Below are 20,431 nucleotides of genomic sequence, written 5' to 3'. Positions count from 1 at the left end.
TTGCCGAGCATTAACGGCGTCCAAAAAGTCAAGCTAGCTCTAACGATTAGTTTTGTTTTCTCCCCTCGATGTTTCCAGGAGGTCGGTTCTTCTCCGGTCGGCCTTTTCAGAACAGGAAGGCGTCGTTAGCCGACACGTTGGGATGCTAGCGAGGCTAACAGGAAGCGACGTCCCGGTCAAGTTAGCACGACTAGCGGACGTTCTGAACGGTGATCTACCTTGAACTGGACTGGAAGGTCATGTCAGGCTATCAAAAGCCCGGTTTAGTCAAACCACATGTGACTCCGATCCTAAATCTGCTTCGAGGACGCGGTGCAAAAATAAGGCGGTCGCAAGATGGGGATGTCGAGGAAACGGGTCTTGGCGAGGAGTCGCGGTGGAGGATTAAATCCAAACTGACAAGCGCATGACGAATCTATCAAAATAGAACAGGAAGTGACTGAACGACCCCGAACCCCACGCACGGGGAATACACACCGGTGACGAGCGGCCGCCCGAAATAGGGGGTTACATCACGCCGAGGGTCCTCCCGAGCAGATCGGGTAACAGACGGAACGGAAAACACGGTCGAATAAGGACTTAAACGAACCCCCGCCGACATGGAGAGGATTTCTTTTTATGGTGAAGGAGATGAGGCTGGAATAAAAAAGTCCATGATTCATATCGTTATCAGCGATGCTACAAATGGACCGACGGAACGGGCCGATTAGCATTTTTTGGATAATTCCGAAATGCGCCGGTAATCGGCTTCCCCGCCCTCTCGGCATCGCTACGATTATTCTATATCGATGTTTCATAAGTGAATTAAATAGACGGTACCATCCGATTGGTTTCAAGCCGATGCTATCATGCTAACATCTGGGATTGACAGGTCCGACGCCTACCGATCGGATTCGCCGGTTCCCTCGGTTTCACATTGCCACCGTTTATTTATAGATGGTTTTGACCCGCGATGACGTGACGGCTCAGCCATTTTGGCAGAAGAGAAGCAAAACATCACTCTTTCCCTCCCACCTCTTCTTCTTTTTTTCGACGCTCTCTCCCCTCGCCGAGGGCAAATCGAACCGCGGAGGGGGGAAGAAAACAAAACACGTCGCCGGCAGACGTCTCCTGAACGATGAAGGCGATCCGGCGAAAACATTTCGCAACAGTGTAAACACGGGACGGGGGGGGGGCGGTTTGTTATGAGGTCAGCTAACCGGGGGAAAGCTAATGTGGCGCGGAAGCTAAACAAAAAGTCGGCTTTCGACGGGGAGCGCAAAGAGTTGGGTTTCAAGCGTTGCGATTAGCGCCGACCGGTGTTTTTGCCGACGCGGTCGTGACGTCCGGTTACGGTAACGCAAAGAAGCTAGCGCACGCAAGTGTTAGCCTTTCGCAACATGCCATAACACGCTAGCGAGGGGAACGGTACATTTCACAGAATGAGTCATGCTAGCAGAGGGAGAACGTCTCCTATCGGTTTGGCTAAAAACAGTAGCATGCTAACACACGGCTGAATTATCTCTTTTATTTATGTTTATATCGTCATCATTCCGCCGCTGTGACAAAAGAATTACCAATAAAGTTAATCTCATGTGTTCGCAAGCCGCAAGAGCTCGCTAGCCTTCAACCGGCAACTCCTCCGAAATGAAGCGGTCTTCATAGCAGAGGGAGAACATCTCCTACAAGTTTGGCTAAAAACAGTAGCATGCTAACACACGGCTGAATTATCTCTTTTATTTATATTTAAATCGTCGTCGTTGCACCGCCGTGACAAAAGAATTACCAATAAAGTTCATCTTCTATGTTCGCAAGCTATAAGAGCTCACTAGCCTCTGCAACTCCACCGAAATGCAGACGTTCTGAAGCGATCTTCGTCACCCGGTCGTGACGTCCAGTTACGGTAACGCAAAGAAGCTAACCGCGCCGGTCGCGCACGCAAGCGTTAGCCTTTCGCAACATGCCATAACACGCTAGCGAGGGGAGCGGTACATTTCACAGAATGAGTCATGCTAGCAGAGGGAGAACGTCTCCTACCGGTTTGGCTAAAAAACAGTAGCATGCTAACACACAGCTGAATTATCTCTTTTATTTATATTCATACCGTCATTGTTGCGCCGCTGTGACAAAAGAATTACCAATAAAGTTCATCTTGTATGTTTGCAAGCCGCAAGAGTGAGCTAACCTTCAACAGGCAGCTAAGCGGTCTTGCTAGCTGAGGGAGAACATCTACCGGTTTGGCTAAAAACATTAGCATGCTAACACACAGCTGCATTGTCCCTTTTATTTATATTTACACCGCCATCCTTGCGCCACTGTGACAAAAGAATTACCAATAAAGTTCATCTTGTATGTTTGCAAGCCGCAAGAGTGAGCTAGCCTTCAACCGGCAACTCCTCCGAAATGAAGCGGTCTTGCTAGCGGAGGGAGAACATCTCCTACCGGTGGTGGCTAAAAACAGTAGCATGCTAACACACGGCTGAATTGTCTCTTTTATTTATGTTCATACCGTCATTGTTGCGCCGCCGTGACAAAAGAATTGCCAATAAAGTTCATCTTGTATGTTCGCAAGAGCTCGCTAGCCTTCAACCGGCAACTCCTCCGAAATGCAGAAGTTCTGAAGCCGATCGCCAAACCCCAACCGACGGTCGGAGCCCCGTCGCCCCCTTTAATAAGGGAAACATGCCTGCCACGCGTTTGGATCCGAGCTTAACGGCAGCTGGGCCGCCTTGCCAGCCTGGTGTCGGGACGCGTCAGCTTTCCAGGCCCAGACATGTGACTTAACTAACCAAAAACGTTGCTTCCCCTCCCCTCCTTCCCCCCATCTGTTTCTTCTTACGCCCTGTCTTCTCGCATTAGAGCTCCGGGAGAATCGGTTCCAGCCAGAAGCTCCGACGTCCCGAAAATTACGCTCGATTGGCTTCACCGTTTCCTCCTCTGCTTCGCGAGGCTGCCGGTTTTCGGTATTCGTCGGCGTTCGCCGCTCCGCCGCCTTCACATCCAGATGTTTCGACCCCCCCCTTCCTACTCCGTGGACTCACCCATACAGTTGAAGCCCGGCTCCTTCCGGCACTTCCTGGAGCAGCCGTCGCCGTCCAGCAGGTTCCCGTCGTCGCACTCCTCCGCCCTGCGGTCGGACACGACAACCGTCAACCCGCGACCCCGACGACACCCGAGACGAGAAGTTGAACACCGACCCTCGGGCGAGGCCGTCCCCGCAGTATGGCTGCCCGTGGGTGTAGAGGAGCGGCGGCGAAGGGTCGCTGAGAAGATCGCCTGCCTCCACCCGGACTTCGTAGCGGTACTTCTCCCCCTTCGAGACGGACCTGAACGGGGAAGGAGTCGTCACGTGAGTGTTTGCGGCGTTAAAAAACGCGAACCGCCGACTTGGAAGTCGCAGCGAATATTTTTATATCGTCGTCGTTTGTGGTTGCGCGTTTGAGGAAAGATGGCCGACACCCAAACGGAAAGCGGGGCGATCGGCGGAGAAGGGGAGTCCCGTGGCTTCGGCCGCCGACCCTCGCCTCTCGGTCGGCCCTTCCGGAAGAGCGGAAACCAGAAGAGATATCGGGGATCTGGTAGACAGCTCGGGGCCCGCGAGTCGCCTGGATCCGCCGCCATCCGTCAAATCTGAAAATAAATCCCGGGAGCGACAGGTAGCTGGCGTCGGCGCGCCAAAAAACGGTGTTTCCCTCGCCCGGGAGTCGAGACTGGAAGACAAACCGGAGGCCGGACGGTGGGGTTTTGTTGTTGTTTTTAAAGCGCTGCCAGAAGGCGGCTGGTGAGGAGCGACGGGAATTAAACGAGAGGCAATAAAGGCGTGAATAAGGGTTTCCAGATTTTGCACATAGGGGTGGAGAAGGGGAGGGATGTGCAGAAATGGTTCCTTCCAGGGAGTCGTGGCGGTACATCTGCACCGTATTGGCCTTTTAAAGCGTTTAACTGCAGAAACTTGTGGGACGTCCAATCGGTTCGTTTCAAATTGTTGTTCGGCGATCGGGGTCGGGTTCGGGGGTCACGGTCGGGATCAATCCAGGAATCCTCCGGGGCGGGCGGGCGAGGCGGTGCCAAGCGGCAGCGCGTAAATCGGACCGAATCTCGGGTTGACCTTTTAAAATTAAATGCTTGTAAACGTTTGTTTTGCTTGTGGGATTGTTCTAATGTGTTCTGTTCAGACCCTTCGCCCCCAGTCGCCTTTCCCGGAGCTACAAGTCCCCCGTCTGCAACCTTGGACCGTCCGGCGACCTCGCCGCCCCTCGGCGGGAAGTGCCCGGCGATACCTCAGCTCCGGTGTCGGGACTATCGATCTGTTTCGGTGGGCCGTGTCTATTTAAAGGAGCCTCCTCTTGGGTTTTACCGTCCAAGTCCAGGCAGCAGCTCCCGACCGGGTCTGGTTTCTCCAAACTCTACAAATGTCCTCTATTAATTATGGATCGCAGGAGGAAACAAGGTCTTTGAAAATCTCCCTCTCGGATATTTCCCCGCAAAATGTATCCTTCTGCCTCGTGCCTCCCCTCGCCCCAAACCCCCCGTTGGCGACGGAGTCTACGGGGATAATTTGAAAGAATAATCGCGATGCGATCTTGTTTACAGAAGGAGTCTTTGATCCGTCTTCTTTGCACGAACCGCCCTTCGGTACTCGTACACCTACGGCGCGGCCAGTCTTTTCAAATTAGTCAGTTGTTGACGCAAAATCTGGGTGCAGTGGGTTCACCGCAGCTCCGCAGATCATCCCCGCCCCCTCCCACGGGTTCTGTGATACGGGTTTCTGCCCAAAATGGGTAGAAGAGCGAAGAGACTCTGGCCAATTTAAGGCCTTCCGTGTTCCAGTTGTGAGCCGCCTTGTGAGCGAGCGGGCCGTCACTCCAATCAGACATTCGGCTATTGGTCCGTCGTAGGCGAGACGATGAACCCCGGCCCCGGCCATACTTTCCAGGCAAGTGTCCACGAGAGGGCAGCGCGGAGTTCAGAGTTCACTTCCGAGTTCCGACAGAAAGAGGCAGCTCGGCGGGCACCGGCAGGGATCAAACGCAAGGCATCATGTGGACGGAGAAGTCCCCTCCCTTGTTATACCGACGCTAGGTAGCTTCTTCTCTGTTCCTTTTGTTGGTCGTTCTTGAGCATACTACGCAACACTGACCCCCGCAACTTCTGGCACTCCGTCTGCAGCTTTTGGCCATGCGTCCGCGAGCTCCCCAAAAGACATACAAAGTGACACGGCACGTGAAGGCAGTGGACGGACGGAAGGCGATGCTTATCGAAAGTCGGTGCCTAGCGTGGAAGCTCTGCGACTGTACGTGAATGGTTGAATGCTATCTAGCATGCTAGCGTCTTATATTGGGAACCTGCAGGGCGCTAGAAGTGAACAAGCCTCTGGGATGAGGAATGAAACGAGTCAAGAAAACCAAGACCGGTTTCCACAACAAGAAGATTTTGAAGCTTTCTAGCGCAACTCCCTTTGAGACCGCAAGATGTCAAAGTGCTCTTGAGGTTGACACCATGAACCGTGTCAGCGGGGAATGCAGACCCTCTTTTGGCGAGCGCTAGAGACCACGGCACGAAGCTTCTGAGGCCACACCGGCGCCTCTACGTGGCCGGAATCTGCGCCGACGCCCCGGACCGGAGCCCGGCTTGGCCCGAGATCGCCATCTTTCACTCTTCGCTCCAGGTGCGTCTACGGCGCGTGACGCCGGTTGCACCGCCGGGCCTTCACGGTTCGCTAAAGAGGAGGTTGGAGGGTCGCCGAGCGCGTCTCGACATCAAGAAGGAATCGGCGCGGCGCGACCGGACCGGACCGCCTTCTTCTCCCGCCAGAAGTATCACATGTTTGAAATCGGCGTGGAGAAAAATTAAGTGATAACACGGGCGGCGTTCGGCTCCAGACGCTCGCGCCGGATGCTTCCCCTGCTCACATTTGGTTCATATTCAGAGAAGGAGGGGGCGGCAAGTGCCTCCTCACCCTTCCTCACCTCGCACTTTTCTCTCCCTCGCTTATCGTCCACGATTTTTTTTATCCGTCCAGCCCTCCTCTTCTTCCTCTTCTTCTTGTTTCAGGTTCCGTCCCCTCCATTCATCAACCCCTCCTTCCCTTCCCTCCAGACTCATTGCTCTCTTCACACTCTATTCCCCTCACATTCTGCCCCCTCGCGGACCCTCATACCTCAATTCCCACCAGCTCCTCCATCTTTTTGCACTTAGACCACACTTGTGTAACTCACGTAGGAGACGTGTTCCCTGAGAAATAAACTGTTTCTGAAGCCGAGTCCACCCAAACATCTGCCCCGGAAAGCGCAACCCCGCCCCCCCAAAGAAATGGCCACAGGGTCACAAGCGTCCGTCCAAATGACCTCTAATCAGGTGCTAAAAGCGTCATGCGGCGGCAGCCTCTTCTCAGCTGTTGCGCAGAAGTTAGCAGAGAGGCAGAGGCGCAGAAGTTATTGGGGTTGTTTCTCAGGAAAGGAAGCTATTTTGCTAATTGCTCGGGTTTCCAAAGTGTGGTCTGGATTTACAAATGGATCCCCAATTATCATTTGGAAACTCCGCTCTTTAATTTGCTGCCGGGAACGCTTACGCCGAGATGATAAATGTCTTTGGCGAGGCGAGCCGGGAGGCGCGTAAAAGGCGGCGACTTCAAACGGGGTCGTCCCGGCGACGGGTCGGCGGCGGCGCGGGAGTCCCGCGTGACGCCCGTCGTCGTCGACTCGCGTCCAGGTGGCTCCACGCCGAGATCGGGCCGTAAAAGCCACCCGGAGCACTTCAGGAGGGATGACGCACCTCGCCGGTCCCTTTAGGAGTTACGGACATAAATACGGGGTGGAGGCGGGTTCCTCCAGTGGAACCTCATAAAGAAAAACGCACCGCTGTTCCACTCAACACCCACCAACTTTCCCATATAAACTCCAATGGCCTGTGAGTTACAGGTACGTCATAAAAACGGCGCTGGGCTTTTTCTCCGCTCGGGATGAAAATGCACGCACGGTATATCAAACCGGGACGTCGTCAATGGTGGAGATTCATTTTCCCAGCGCTGCGGAGCGTTCATGTCTCTTTTACCGATGGAGATAATAACAGAGGTTCCTGCAAGAACTCCACCACCCCGTCTTTGTCTTGGTTAGCCTTTGTTAACCCTTCTTCTTCTGTTTTTTCGGGGGCTTTTCCCTTCACGGGTCGTCCACCTTCTCCATCAAACCCTGTTCTCTGGATCCTCCTCTCCCATGACGTCCATCCATCTTCTCTTTGGTCTTTGGTCTACCAGTATCTTCACCCTCCCTTCTCTGTTCATGACCCAACCATCTCTGACCTTCTCTCCAAAACATCTGACATGTGCCGTCCCTCTGATGGACTCATTCCTGATCCTCTCCATCCTGGTCCCCCCCCAAAGAGAACCTCAACATCTTCATCTCTGCGACCTCCAGCTCTGCCTCCTGTCTTTTGGTCATTGTAGATGTTTGTAGATCATCTCACCACCGTCTCCTCCACCTTTCCTTCCACTCTGGCTGATGTTCTTCCATCTCTTCGTACTTGGACACTTTTCTCCGCCCATTCCAACCTGCGTGAACCCGTCTCTTCACCTCTTTTGCCTCTCTGGACTGTTGACCCCAAGTACCTAAAATCCTCCAACTTCTTGATCTCCACTCCCTGTATCTTCACGTTCCACCCGGGTTCTTCTCGCACTCATATATTTTGTCTCGCCGCTCCTCTTTCCAGAACGTACCTGCACCTTTCTGGATTTTCCTCCACCTTCGTCATTGTCACTGTTTCTAGAACATACAGCATCGCTGCTCTCGCCACTGTCTCGTACACCTTTTACCCCTTTTTCTGGAAAAAATTTGGGATTTTTTGGGAAAATAAACAGAACAGGATCCAGGGCGGATCCTTGCGGAACCACATCAGCTGAAGTTACGCAAAGAGATATCGTGTAGTATCATTTCTTTGAGATATTGTAAATTGACTCTGCGCCCATATGCGGTGTTGCTAGGCGACCGATCTCGAGGTTGAGATTGGTACAAAATTGCTTTGTCTTGATGAGCTGATACGATTCGTTGTTATGAAAAGGGTTGGTTTGGAAACGGAAAAAGTTTGGAACGGTTGTCGGAAAATAACAAAAGAGTATCTGCCGGTGGTGAAGAACACCCACGGTTTCTGGTTTCGAGATACCGAGGAAAAGACTGGAGATCTGGAGGTTGGATCAAGAAGGAGTCCATCAGACGGACAGCACATGGTAGATGTTCTGGAGATAAAGTCTGGGAAATGGACGGGAAGGCGATGGTGAATATCTGGATAGAAGATGCTGGAACTGCCGGAGAATGCGAGATCTAGATGATCGGCGGAGAGGAGGTTTCTAGCTTCAGAGAAAGAGGACAGCAAGTCAGTTGGAGTGAGACGGTGGAGATGAGTTGCCCGTGGGTGAGATGGAGGCGGGGGAACCCCGAGAAAGAGCGTCCGAAAGGACTAAAAGAAGTTAAAAACTGCCAACTTTTAGCTTATTGCCATCCTGGGGGCTGAAAAGGCCCAATGATGGAGGGGACCTTCTCCTTGCAAAGGGTCAGACCCGGATCCCGGACCCCGCGGATCCAGATCAGATCAAGACAAGCAGCTGTTTGTTTTGGAAGGGAATCGAGCCCAGACGAGGGCAGATAACCGAGGGTTTAGCGGCTCTAAGGACAAACAGTTGTGGACGGACGCCGCCGCCGCCGCCGCCGCCGCGGACGCTGACTAACTTTTTCCCCATCTGGCTTTTTTCCGCTCGGCGTCCGGCGTCTGACACGCCATCGTGTGTCGTTCAAATCCTCGGAAACAAACCTCTCAGGTGATGTTTCCGAGTCTGATGTCATTAAAATACTTGCGGTTATCAGATTGGTTTTTTTTTTTAGAAGTCGGTCGAAGTTAGGCTACATTCTGCGGAGGTCTATTTGAGCTCCAGATGGATCGCCCGGTTATCATGGCGATGTAAAAGCCACCAGGTGGAGTCGGCAGGCGTTCGGAGGAGCAGGGACGCGAGCGCGAAACTCCATTTCAACGTCTGATACCGTTTTGGATTCATTTCTGGGGAATTTGTAGTTGGAACTGAACCGAGGGATAGAAAAACAGAAATCTGACATATTTATGGTGATACTATCTGTCCGTGAGCGAAGTCTGCACAGATCCTACGAAGGTTTGGAACCGGGGGCAGAAGACATACTTTCTCCGGGGTGGAAACATGCAACTATTGTGTTGCTGAAATGAAAGGATTCCACGGAGCGATTGGCCTTGACAGCGGTCTGGACTGGTTGGGGACGTCCTCTCAGCTGACTCCATTCGACTATTCCCTCCCCATTCAACTCCCGGTCACCTCTGAGACTCCGCTCGCCTGAATTTCGCGCGTCTCGTCGCGGGTAACGGCGTCGTAATAGCCTCCACATCTACCTGTCGGTGAACACCCGCCGGATCTGAGGCGGCGGGGGTTTCCCGGCGAAGGGCGGCTCCCGGCGGAGGTGGTACAGCAAGGGGCGGCAGGCGGAGCACAAGGGGCTGCCGGGGCCCGTCGACAGCATGGCGGCGTCGATCTCCATCTTCTCGTCGAAGGTGCAGAGCTTTATGGCCCCGATGGCCTCTTTGTGGGTGTGGAGGCGCAAGGTGAGGGGCGCGTCGCAGAAGACGTGCTGCGGACCGAGGCTGATGGTCGTACCCGCCTCCGTTTTCAGCTCGATGTCGGCTATGGCCGGGTTGTCTGGGGGACGGGAAGAGGAGACGAGTCGCTTCTGAATGTAGCTTTGGGGTTATCGGTGAAAATCGGCGTCGCGTCGGCACCCGACAAACTACAAACTATCTTGCTAGCGCTAGCGGAGCGTTTTTAAGACTGTCCTCTGAGTTTAGGTGCTCGGTTCACCAAAGCACTGTATGTTGACCGTCCGTCTGTGTCGCCTTTCTTTTTTCACCCCGAACATACTTGTGGAGATGTAGGTGACCCAGAGGGTGAGCGCCTGCGGGATGACGGGGTGGAGGAACCTCAGCGTGAGGGTGCAGCCTTCCGTCTCTGGACACGGAGAGGTAACGTTGGTGTCGTAGAGACTGAGCTCGGGGCTCCACGCCTGGAGGCTGGGTTCGCACGGCTGCTCCACGTCGGGCGGCCCTGGAGGAGGTGGGGAACAAGCATACGGTAGATCTTTCATCCAGAAGAACCAAGATGGTGGAGAAATAACAGAGGAATGTGGACAGGAACTTTTGCATACTTCATGTAAAAAAGGCTTCCTTCGCAGGGTCAACAAGGGTCCGGGGTCAACTTGACATTTGAAACAAGAGGTGAGGTTTAACTTCAACCAGCGCCCGGATGCTAACTTCTGATCTGGAGTGAACCCGAGCTACAGAACCTGGAGAAGCCAGTGGGAATGGATCCAGGAACAGATCCTTGCGGTGAGGCCGGAGTGTTCACCACCCTGCTGCCCCTCCAATGAAGATCCAATGTATGTGAGTCATACTTTGCGTTTGTTGTTTGCGGACAATCACCCCGAGCCCAACTCTTCCTACAATCAGAGTTGCCATGGTTACATTAAATTGAGACTCCAGAAAGAGGCATGTTGATCCAATTAGGTAAACTGATGAAGGTGGTAAAGGGAAGGAACTAGCAAAAAGGAAATGTATTCCTGCAACCGAAATCCAATGGGAACCAGAGGACGCCAGTGGACGGCGCCGGGGTGGCAGCAGAATGACAGGAATAAGAAAGGTACTCTTGTTTTTCTGGGACTCTACTTGTACTCACTTCTACCGATCGATGCTTTTTGGTCTCCAAATGTCTCAAAGGCTCTCGAAGGTACTCGAGGCAGTTTTGAGGTAACCCTTCGATTCATCCGGAGGGCCGGGCGGCCGGAGGCCTTACCAGAAACGGGACTTTAGCAATAGCGGCGCAGAGTGATACATGGAGTGTTTGCCGAAATGAAGCTGCTCTTTGCTGAGCAGTAAAAGCAGCTTTCTATGGTCGGACTGTGTGTGCTTGTGTGTGTCTGCTGTGTTTGTGCGCACCTACGTATGTGTGTGTGTGTGTGTGTGTGTGTGTGTGTGTGTAGGCAAATAGGACGGCACTAAAGAGGGCCTGATTCCCCTTCCTAGAATAAAGGTGGAGGAAAAAAAGGTCTCGCCTCTGGAAAAAATGCCCCCGTTTTTCACATCCAGGCATAAACGAGGGGCTGCGAGCTATTTGCTTCTGTCATTTGCACCTTGCGCACGTATGTGTGTGTGTGCACGTATGTGTGTGTGTGTGTGTGCACGTATGTGTGTGTTTCCAGGCTGTTAAAGGCAACGGGAGGGTCCTTCATCACCATAGGTCACCTGCTGCACTCTGTGCCGCATTGCCGATCCTGGACAACCGGTATTAAGCTGGACAGAACTGGCGACCTTTACCGGCCACTTCCTGCGAGCGCGGCGACGCCTTCGGGGAACTTCTCGGAACTCCAGATAACGAGCGCGGGACTTAAAAGTGGATCCCCGGGCTCGGTGTCGGAGCGACCTTTCAGAGGCACGATGTGTCCATGTGTTTTCTATCGATTCAGCCGGTCTACTTTCTGGAGATGGCGCCAGATGAATGAACCGGCCCTCTCTTGCCCGCTAAGGGTCCGGCAAAAGGTGCCGAAAGCTCCTCCAATCAACCCCCCGCGCCGCCTCACGGAATCTTGACTCGGCGATACAGGATGTTCAGACCGAGCGCTAACGCGCCTGCGTTTCATTTCCACCCCTGTGATTTCAGACGCCGCTGTTGCGATGGAAAAAAGGGATGATGCCGCTTGTTTTGGGCTTTTTTTTTCGCACGCCTTCCAAAAAAAAGTGCTTGCGATATTTCATCCCCGTGACAGTGGAGCTATTGTTCCCTCACGTCGTCCGGGGTGAAAAAGGGCCGCGCTGGAACGATGAGGCAAATTAGCCGAGTTTAGAATCGGCCTCCCTCTTTAACGGGCCTTGTCTTCTTCTATTTACTTGTGACTGATTTAACACTTTTCCAAGTCCTACCTTAGCAACTACCCATTAATAACGCGGGGGGAGCAGAACTTTCCAGCTGAGAAACTTACGAGTTCTGCTCTCTTACTTAAAAGATGGCCGGCGTTCAGAAACACTGCACTCCCAGCGTCACGCCAGGAGAATTACTTGTTAATTGTAACCGTGTCAGTGAGCAGCGCAATGGAATCGCATTATGGTCAAGTTATTATTATCCGAGTCCCCTCCGCCTCCGCCCCCTTCCCTGGCGGGTGCCAAATAAAATCAGCGCGTTAATGAGGTGTTACACACTCGCGGCGATCGGCCGTGCATGGCGGCGCAGCGAACCATCCGGGAGACAAAAGGGAGTGACGCCGAGACTGGCCTCTAAACAAGCATGTAAACGGACACAGGCTGTAAAAGCCCACGAACAGGCCGTTCTTGTTCTTGTCTACGAAAACAGTCGGGTCATTAAACGTCAGCTTCGGGCTCGCGGACGTCGCATTAGCGGGAAGGATGTGACGCACCTACGCGTATGCAGGGACGCCACGGAGCTGCTTTTGGCGCCGGTGGTTGGCGCAGTCCCCGCAAATGGGCGCGAAGCCACGCGGTATGCTCCTGCTCCCCTGGATACCCTGGAAGTGTCACAGCCTCGTGCTTCTGCCGGCCGACATGCAGGTGCTGTTCGTCGCAGGGACGGCGCGATCAGAGCTAGCAGGTGCCGATGGCGTTCCCGCGTTGAGACGACAGCGTCCGATTTTCAACGGATTCCGGGGATCCACCGGACACCTCTTCACCAAGCAGTACTACCTCTTCACCAAGCAGTACTACCTCTTCACCAAGCAGTACTACCTCTTCACCAAGCAGTACTACCTCTTCACCGAGCACTACCCCACTAATCGCACTAAGCCCCCAACTCCCTACGAAAAAACCAAAAAAACAAAAAATGAATGTATGTACGAGTGGTCACTTCTGACTTCCGATGACTGGTACTTCGGATCTTGGGCGACTCAAATGCACTTTTTGTAAGTGGCTTTGGATAAAAGCATGTGCCAAATGACTGGAATGTAATGTAATGTAACACAGTGATTACTCAGATCATCACGACAAGACGTCCCACCAGGAAGGCCAAAGGCCATCCTGAGGTCAGGAGTTACGATTTGTTACTTTTCCCGCACTCGGGGTTGCAGGGGTGCTGGACATTATCCCTGCTGTCAATGGACAAGAAACTCACCCTGGACTTGTACACAAAGAGATACAACTATTCGCTCTCTCGGTGACAAACCGGGGACTCCAGTGAACCTCCTGCTTGTTTTTGGACAGCAGGAAGAACCTGGTGGGAACCCAACAAAGACAACTGGAGGTAGTGGAGACTCCACACAGAAAAGGCCACCGTGGGGATTAAAGGGATCTTCTTACTATGAGGGGAAGGGGCCAACCGACTGCAGTGTGGAGATGTCGACCTGGCCGTTGGGAACAACCGGGAGGTCGGGTATGTTGCCTGAGGACACTTTGGCACCCTGGCGGGAAGAGCCGGGGATCGAACGTTCCTGTCGGAGGTCAGGGAATGTCGGGAAAACGTCGGTTTTCTAGCATTTACCCCCGAAATCCACCATTCTTTCCTTTTTTCTTTCTCTTCCCGTTGAAAGTGTTCGATGACTCATCCCGCAATCAGGGTCGTTTACTCGTTCCGCGTCCAATTAAATCGTTTTTATTGGGTTTTAACGTCCCTGACCCACTTCTGTGCTCCAGTTACCACCTGCCGAGCGAACCGTCCCGGCTGATTGAGCGATCGCACGTCCTCGGCGTGTTTGCCGTCCATACAAACGTACGCGGAAACTAGTAACGCCAAGATTCCAAGTCCGTCGAGACTCTCGTTGCCACGGATTTTCCGGGTGCGAAAACACCACCTAAAAAGGCCAAACGTCTGCGAGGAGGGCTGGCGGCGCAGAAAAGACCGCTCCTTTCCCGAAGAGTCCAAGACACGATCTTCGGTTTCACACTTCGGTCCATTTTGGTTCCGGGCCACGTTATCAAGCTGACAGCGGCCGGGCCAAGACGATGCTGCGTCAACAGTAGTCCATCATCCCCTGGAACACTATCAGTGTTTTGATTGGCCGTCGCATGAAAAGCAGTTCCACGAGGTTTTCGCAGCTGCCGCGACTCTGGCCAAGTCCTAACCGGAGGACTCGCACCTCCTCGCGTCCAAACGTCGGGAGTTTTTCAGTCGGGGTCTCAACGTCGGGCACCTTGCGCTCATTCATCCACGAGCCATACCGCTGATCCTGCAGTTGGGGTCCGGTCGGGCCGCACCCTTTGTCATTGGGCAAGAGGCAGGATTCACCATGAACCGGCGACCGGTCAATACAAGGGTGTTTCGGGGAACCCGGAGAACCCCGAGGAACCCCACGCAGACATGGGGGGTACATTGGAGACTCCAAACAAGGTGGGAATCCACCTTCTTGCTGTGAGAAGGAAGCACCGACCATTTCTGAAAGGTGTAAAGGCCCGAGGTACAAGTCCAGTGGTCTGTTGTCCGGTGTCCTGGGCAGAACTTCACCCCGATCTCTGAGGACGGAGGCGGAGGTTCAGCAGCAGGACCGGGTTCAGGGGGATTTTCACCGCCACGCGGGACCGACGACCCGAAAGGAGTGTCGAGACTCGTCTGGAATTCGCTGGAACTCCCTGGACCCGAACACATAATGCACCTTTAAACGGCCCAATTTCCAGCCTGGACTTTAATCCCCCCGTCCAGCCTGTTATTACCGTAATCTCCCTCGACAGGGGACGGGGCTTTGCTGCGTTCCTTCGCCCAGACAAACCCCAGCGCCGGGAGCGCCACGTTTTCAGGGCCGGTGGCGTAAACAAATATTTGGCTCGGTTTTTTTTCAAACAAATTGCTTTCTGTCCCGGTTCGCCCGGGCGACCCCCGCGCACCACCGCCCTCAGAAGTGGCGAAGGGCGAAAGGGAATCCGGGAGGGGGGCAGGAGACGAGCTGTCTCCTCAGCTGTGCGCCGACCACCGCGCCGAGCGAGACTGTAATTGACTCTGTCATCGTTGTGATTCCGAAGCGAAAGAGAGGAAGCCATAATCCCTTCTTCCCCCCCCCCCCCCCCTCCGCCCTTTCCTCCATGCTACCCCCCGCCCAAAAGCCCAAATTCCAACGTAGGATTTCCACATAGTTGGGTAGAGTTTCCACGTAGAGGACGGAAAGCGTTTTGTTTACGTGTTCATTCTTTCTCCTCGCTATACATCTACCCTTCTTTTTTTTTTTCCGACTCTTGTTCGCCTCCTCGCGCTTCCTCCCGGCTGCAAGTCCTGTCACTTAGCCGGGTTCCTCCAACACTGATTGGATTAACGAGAACCATGTGCTTCGATTTAGGCTTCAAAAAGCTAGCTCGCTAGCGTCCACGCGGAGACGGATTGAGGTCTGTCGCGAAGGGGCGATTATCATTTAATAATTTACTGCTTTTTTCCCGTTCCAGGAGCCTTCAGACTCTCACGCACCTGAATTTCACAGGGAGGACGTGAGCTGGAGCGGAGAAAGGGGCGGCGGAGGGGGTCGAACCTGAAATCACCGCATTCTTTAACTGACAGCGAGCGGAGAGGATCGGGAGGGGAGTTCAACTTAGGTAACTCCAGATTTTCAGGCCCCCGTTTACACGACAACGGATGTTGGATGCAAACGCAGAATAAACGCAGAAGCTTCGGTTGCGTCTGTCTGGCTACATCGGGGTACGCCTGACAAAGGGGACGAGGTGGAGACAGACTCGGGGGTTTGGGAGATTTGAAAATGCCTGTCTCCATGGAGGCAGAGAAAAAAAAGGCAACATTTGGACAACAGGCGCTAAGGTTGCCACGCACGGATGGGTAGCCCATAACAACAATGGCGGACTCCAGAGTACTGCTCGTGCTCTTCACTCTGTCGAAGGGGAAGAGTGTCTACGTATGCTCGGCGAGGAAGAGGACCGGCGCAACAATGGTGGCCCGCAGAGTCAAACTTCTCTTGGAACGTAGTTCGGGGTCACGCCGAGGAATGACTCCACCCCATCCTCCGCCCTTTTGCTCCCCTTTCTTGATGTAGTGCTGACATTTCCCTTCCTGGGACACGAAGTGCCTTTCTCCCAAAGTCACAGCGCCAACTACAGGCCTGGCAAGTGTACTACTTTGTTTCCGGGGGTTTCCTACTGCCCATCGTGCAAGGAGATCATTTTCAAAACCACGCGACGGACTGTTTGTAAAAGGGTCCCGAGTTCAAAAGTCGTCCCTGTGGTTGCCTCTTCTGTTGGGTTGGCTGTTGTTTACTTGAATACTCTGGTTTTATTTTCAATGGCCATATTAAGAATTCCTCATCAGCAGCTTCAGGGCTGGTTCGTTGTGCTCTTTCGCTCAAAAGTACAAACTAATAAATACAAAACCGCAAACCTTCAAGGGTTTGTCTTGGGTTTTGCACCTTACGGGCGTGCAAACGTCCCAGTGTTGAGGAACGGTAAGTCGGAAAGAGGTCAAAACGAACCGAAGGGAGGTTTGACTGACCTACGGCCTCCTCGGGGGTCCAGTAGCCGGACGTATCACAGATGCGAGAAGAGGTGGCCTCAGAGGCGTACTGGTGGAAGACGCCGTCCGCCTCGCAATCTCCACAGCTGACGGCGGTCGCAGGGGGGGAGGAAGAGGCGGTGCTGGGAAGGGAGGAAACAATCGGTTAAAAATGTCATGCCTCACCCCCAAAAAGTGTTCGCACACATTACTAGAAGTTGACTAGGAGATGCCGGCAGTCCAACATACTGGCATTTAGAACCGTAGTGGAGCAGGAAAAGATCTCCTCCCACAGACTGAGCTGCAGACCCACCCCCACCTGCGATAGAGTGGCCCCCGGACGGGCGGCAGCCAGTAGAGGGAGACGGACTCCGGGCCCTGGTCGGTGACGATCGGGGCCAGGGGGACGGGGTTTGGATGGGGATCCGTCAGCCAGTCCTGGTAGACCAGGTCCAGGTAGCAGTGCATCCGCGCCACTTGGTTGGGAGTGAAGTGATTGGTGCAGTTGTCGTCTGACGCAGAGCAACGACAGGAAAGATGCCCTGTTAGTCGTGGGCTGACTTCAGGTTCAGCTCGGGTCGGGACCTGTGTTGACCCATGATTGAACCTGAGTTGACCCCAAGTTTAATCCTGAGTTGACCTCGGGCTTGAAACCTGAATTAATCCTAGACTTGAACCTCAGTTGACCACAGGTTTATCCTGGGTTGGAAGCTGTGTTGACCTCAGGTTTAAACCTGAGTTGACATCAGGTTTAAACTTGAGTTAACCTCGGGCTTGAACCTGAATTAATCCTAGACTTGAACCTGAGTTGACCTCAGGTTTATCTTGGGTTTAAATCTAAGTTGACCTTAGATTTTGAACCTGAGTTGACCTCATGTTCCATCTTCGGGCTTGAACCCGAGTGGACCTTCGACTTGAACCTGAGTTGACCTCAGATTTATTTTGAGTTGGAACCTAAGTTGACTTCAGATTTGAACATGAGTTGACCTCAGGTTTATCTCGGGTTGGAACCTGAATTGGCCTCAAGTTTAAACCTGAGTTGACCTTCGGTTTAATCATGTGTTGACCTTGGGCTTGAACCTGAATTAATCCTAGACTTGAACCTGAGGTCAACTCAGGTTTCATCTTCGGGCTTGAACCACAGTGGACCTTCGACTTGAACCTGAGTTGACCTCAGCTTTATCTTGGGCTGGAACCTAAGTTGACCTTAGATTTGAACCTGAGTTGACCTCAGGTTTATCTCGGGTTGGAACCTAAGTTGACCTTAGGTTTAAACCCGAGTTGACCTCCGGTTTAATCCTGTGTTGACCTAGGGCTTGAACCCGAATTAATCCTAGACTTGAACCTGAGTTGACATCAAGTTTATCTTGAGTTGGAACCTAAGTTGACCTTAGATTTGAACCTCATCTTTCATCCTCGGGCTTGAACCCGCGTGGACCTTCGACTTGAGCCTGAGTTGACCTCAGGTTTATCTCGGGTTGGAACCTTATTTGACCTCAGGTTTATTTTGAGTTGGAACCTAAGTTGACCTTCGACTTAAACCTGAGCTGACCTCAGGTTTATCTTGAGTTGGAACCTAAGTTGACCTTAGATTTGAACCTCATGTTTCATCCTCGGGCTTGAACCCGCGTGGACCTTCGACTTGAGCCTGAGTTGACACCAGGCTTGCGCCGCGGTTTACCTGTGTAGCTCATGTAGTTGCTGAACGGGGTGTCGTGGTACATGGTGACCCCGCAGGCGTCGTCGACGGCGCCGGGGTCGTGGCAGGCTTTGGATTTGGGCGTCGGGGCCGTGTCCTCACACAGGTCTCCCGTCTCCATGGACGCGGTGGTTTCCTGTCAGAAACAGACCCTCGGTCGATGGATCCAGGGACACCGGCGCCAGGAAACGCAAGGGTGGCGTTTAAATCCAACATCCGCACAACTCGGACGTTCCGTCGACCTCTACCTGACACGGGTCGTCGCAGGAGTCCCGCTCGCTCACCCCCTTGAAGACGTGGTACAGTCCGAAGATGTGGCCCATTTCGTGGATCATGGTGTTGTGGTGGCCGTTGGTGCCAAAGTAGGAGGGGTTCAGCACCATCCCACCTGGGATGGAGGGGGGATTAGATAGTTCCCAGCTTCTCACTAGATGACTCACCGGTAGTAAATATAGATGGATGACAGAAAAGTGAGTCATCACATAGTAAACTCAGCACAAGGTCACCCTCACACACACACACACACACACACACTCGTACACTCTTGCACACACTCCTCCCTGGATGGGATGAGTTTCCTCCCCGTAAGGGGGTTCTTATGTAAGACAACAACTATAGGGGGAACCCGACAGCGAGGCTGATAACGAGGAACTCTGGATTTAGTGGGAAAGTCCAGATCCCCGATCTTCTTCTTCTTCTTTGGACAAGTAAGAGCCCAAAAAATTGAAAATAGCTTTTCGACTCAGAAAGACACTTGGATCACAGGAGGGGTTCTGGTTCGTAGGAATCAACCGGCACACATGGTAGGACAAAAAGGGATTTTTGGTTCTGTTTTCCGTGAAGGTCGCACCGTGGTCTTCTTCTGGTGGTGTTTCACAAACCAAAGTTCTCCCCGTCCAACCCCCGACCTTCAGGTCAAAAACTCCAAACCCCAGCTCTCGGCGTATTGTCACCACCCCCTGCTGGTTGGGTGCGTTTCTACCGGCGTCCCGTCGCTATCGACAACAAACACAAGCACGACGGAGGATCTGAAAACACTGATTTCACACATTGGGTCAATTGTTCCAGATTCGCTTCCTCCGCCTGGCGCTCCGATGGCGCCCCGCGCCGCTCGGCACTCGGCGCTGGCGCGCGAAGAAGAAACGCGCGTAAACAAATAAAGAGCAGCTGGTTCGCGGGCAAGGGCGGCTACGATTGTTTGCGGGGTTGTTTGGTTGTTGTTGTCGGGTCGATTAGCCGTTTTCCAGTGGAAAGGGGGACTAACGATCCTGGTTGGGGGCAGCGTGCCGGGAAAATCGCTGCCATCTTGTTTCCCCTCCATTTCAATCGGACGCCGCCAAGCGAAACGCATGGATGGGTTTTGAATAAAAACTCAAAGCGCTATGTTATGGAGTGCGATGTAGTTTGTTACCTTGACAACGACCACTCTGCCCGAACGTCGGTACCGCTTGTTGCTATTTGAAAATATAGAAGCGCTAAATGTTCGTGGACGTTCTCGATGTCGGCCGTCTTTACGTCACGATTGGACGATTCCGCCCCGATGTTTTTGCTTTGGCCGCTAGTGGGCGCTAACACGCTATTGCCAGAGCAACTTCCAATTAGAAGCGGTTAGCTAGCCTCCATGCTAGCCTGGAGAACATCCCCTCTTCACCCACCTGGAGACACGACCCAAGGTGGACTTGCAATCAAATGGCATCAGGGGGCGAGAACATCCGTGGAAACGGATGTTCTCCGGCAGAAGAATATCCGCTAGCGTTGCTTGTCGCCGGGTTACCTTGGTGCGTCAGGGCTTCCTTCGCCCACGGCCAGGTGGCGGCGCCCGCCAGCTCCTCGCGCACGGAGTTGCTGGCGAAGAAAACGTTGAGCGTGTCGGTACTGCTCAGGCGTAGCTCCTCCTTCAGCTCTTTGACGCTCATGTAGGCCCTACGGAGGAAGCGCAAGAGAAGTTCAGCTGGATGAAGGAGTGAGGAGAAGTTCAAGACAGGGAAGCAGAAAGGGGGCTTCCCAGTAGACCGAGCCCATCCCTTCTGCCCACCGGCGCAAGAGGTGGGGTTTAAGGTGGACAGGTCGGAAGACTTCCCCGAACTGGACCTGAGACGGCGGGCATACCGACTGTACCTCTTCTCGCTCCCCCACTGCTACTCTGTCAACTCTCCATCCGAATCCGTTCAAGTGTTTTTCAACCGCCTGCTCCCAAGGCCCCCTCACCCCCCCCTGACCCCAAACCAAGCCAACTTTTGGGTTATTTTGGGTTTTTGTCTTCAGCAAATGAT

At 53.4% G+C, this 20,431-nt stretch overlaps 1 protein-coding gene across 2 annotated transcripts in view; it reads right to left on the bottom strand.

The window, feature by feature from the left end:
* Positions 1-20,431, bottom strand: part of pappa2 (pappalysin 2) — a 71,497-nt gene that overhangs the window by 36,015 nt on the left and 15,051 nt on the right. For both annotated transcript variants that reach the window (XM_086172856.1, XM_086172857.1), the window contains exons 5-13: positions 19,933-20,081; positions 18,407-18,546; positions 18,141-18,294; positions 16,779-16,971; positions 16,460-16,602; positions 9,908-10,090; positions 9,385-9,688; positions 3,177-3,305; positions 3,021-3,106 (exon numbers count right to left, since the gene is read on the bottom strand). In XM_086172856.1, the coding sequence (XP_086028982.1) occupies positions 3,021-3,106; positions 3,177-3,305; positions 9,385-9,688; positions 9,908-10,090; positions 16,460-16,602; positions 16,779-16,971; positions 18,141-18,294; positions 18,407-18,546; positions 19,933-20,081 (1,481 nt within the window). The remainder of the gene's footprint in view (positions 1-3,020; positions 3,107-3,176; positions 3,306-9,384; positions 9,689-9,907; positions 10,091-16,459; positions 16,603-16,778; positions 16,972-18,140; positions 18,295-18,406; positions 18,547-19,932; positions 20,082-20,431) is intronic.

Source organism: Fistularia commersonii, chromosome 25 (genome assembly GCF_037954325.1).
Source record: "Fistularia commersonii isolate RoL2024-O1a breed Wild chromosome 25, RoL_Fcom_v1.0, whole genome shotgun sequence".
In the NCBI taxonomy this organism is placed as follows: domain Eukaryota; kingdom Metazoa; phylum Chordata; class Actinopteri; order Syngnathiformes; family Fistulariidae; genus Fistularia; species Fistularia commersonii.
The sequence above is the reverse complement of the archived record's forward strand: the minus strand, read 5'-3'. Positions and strand labels throughout refer to the sequence as shown.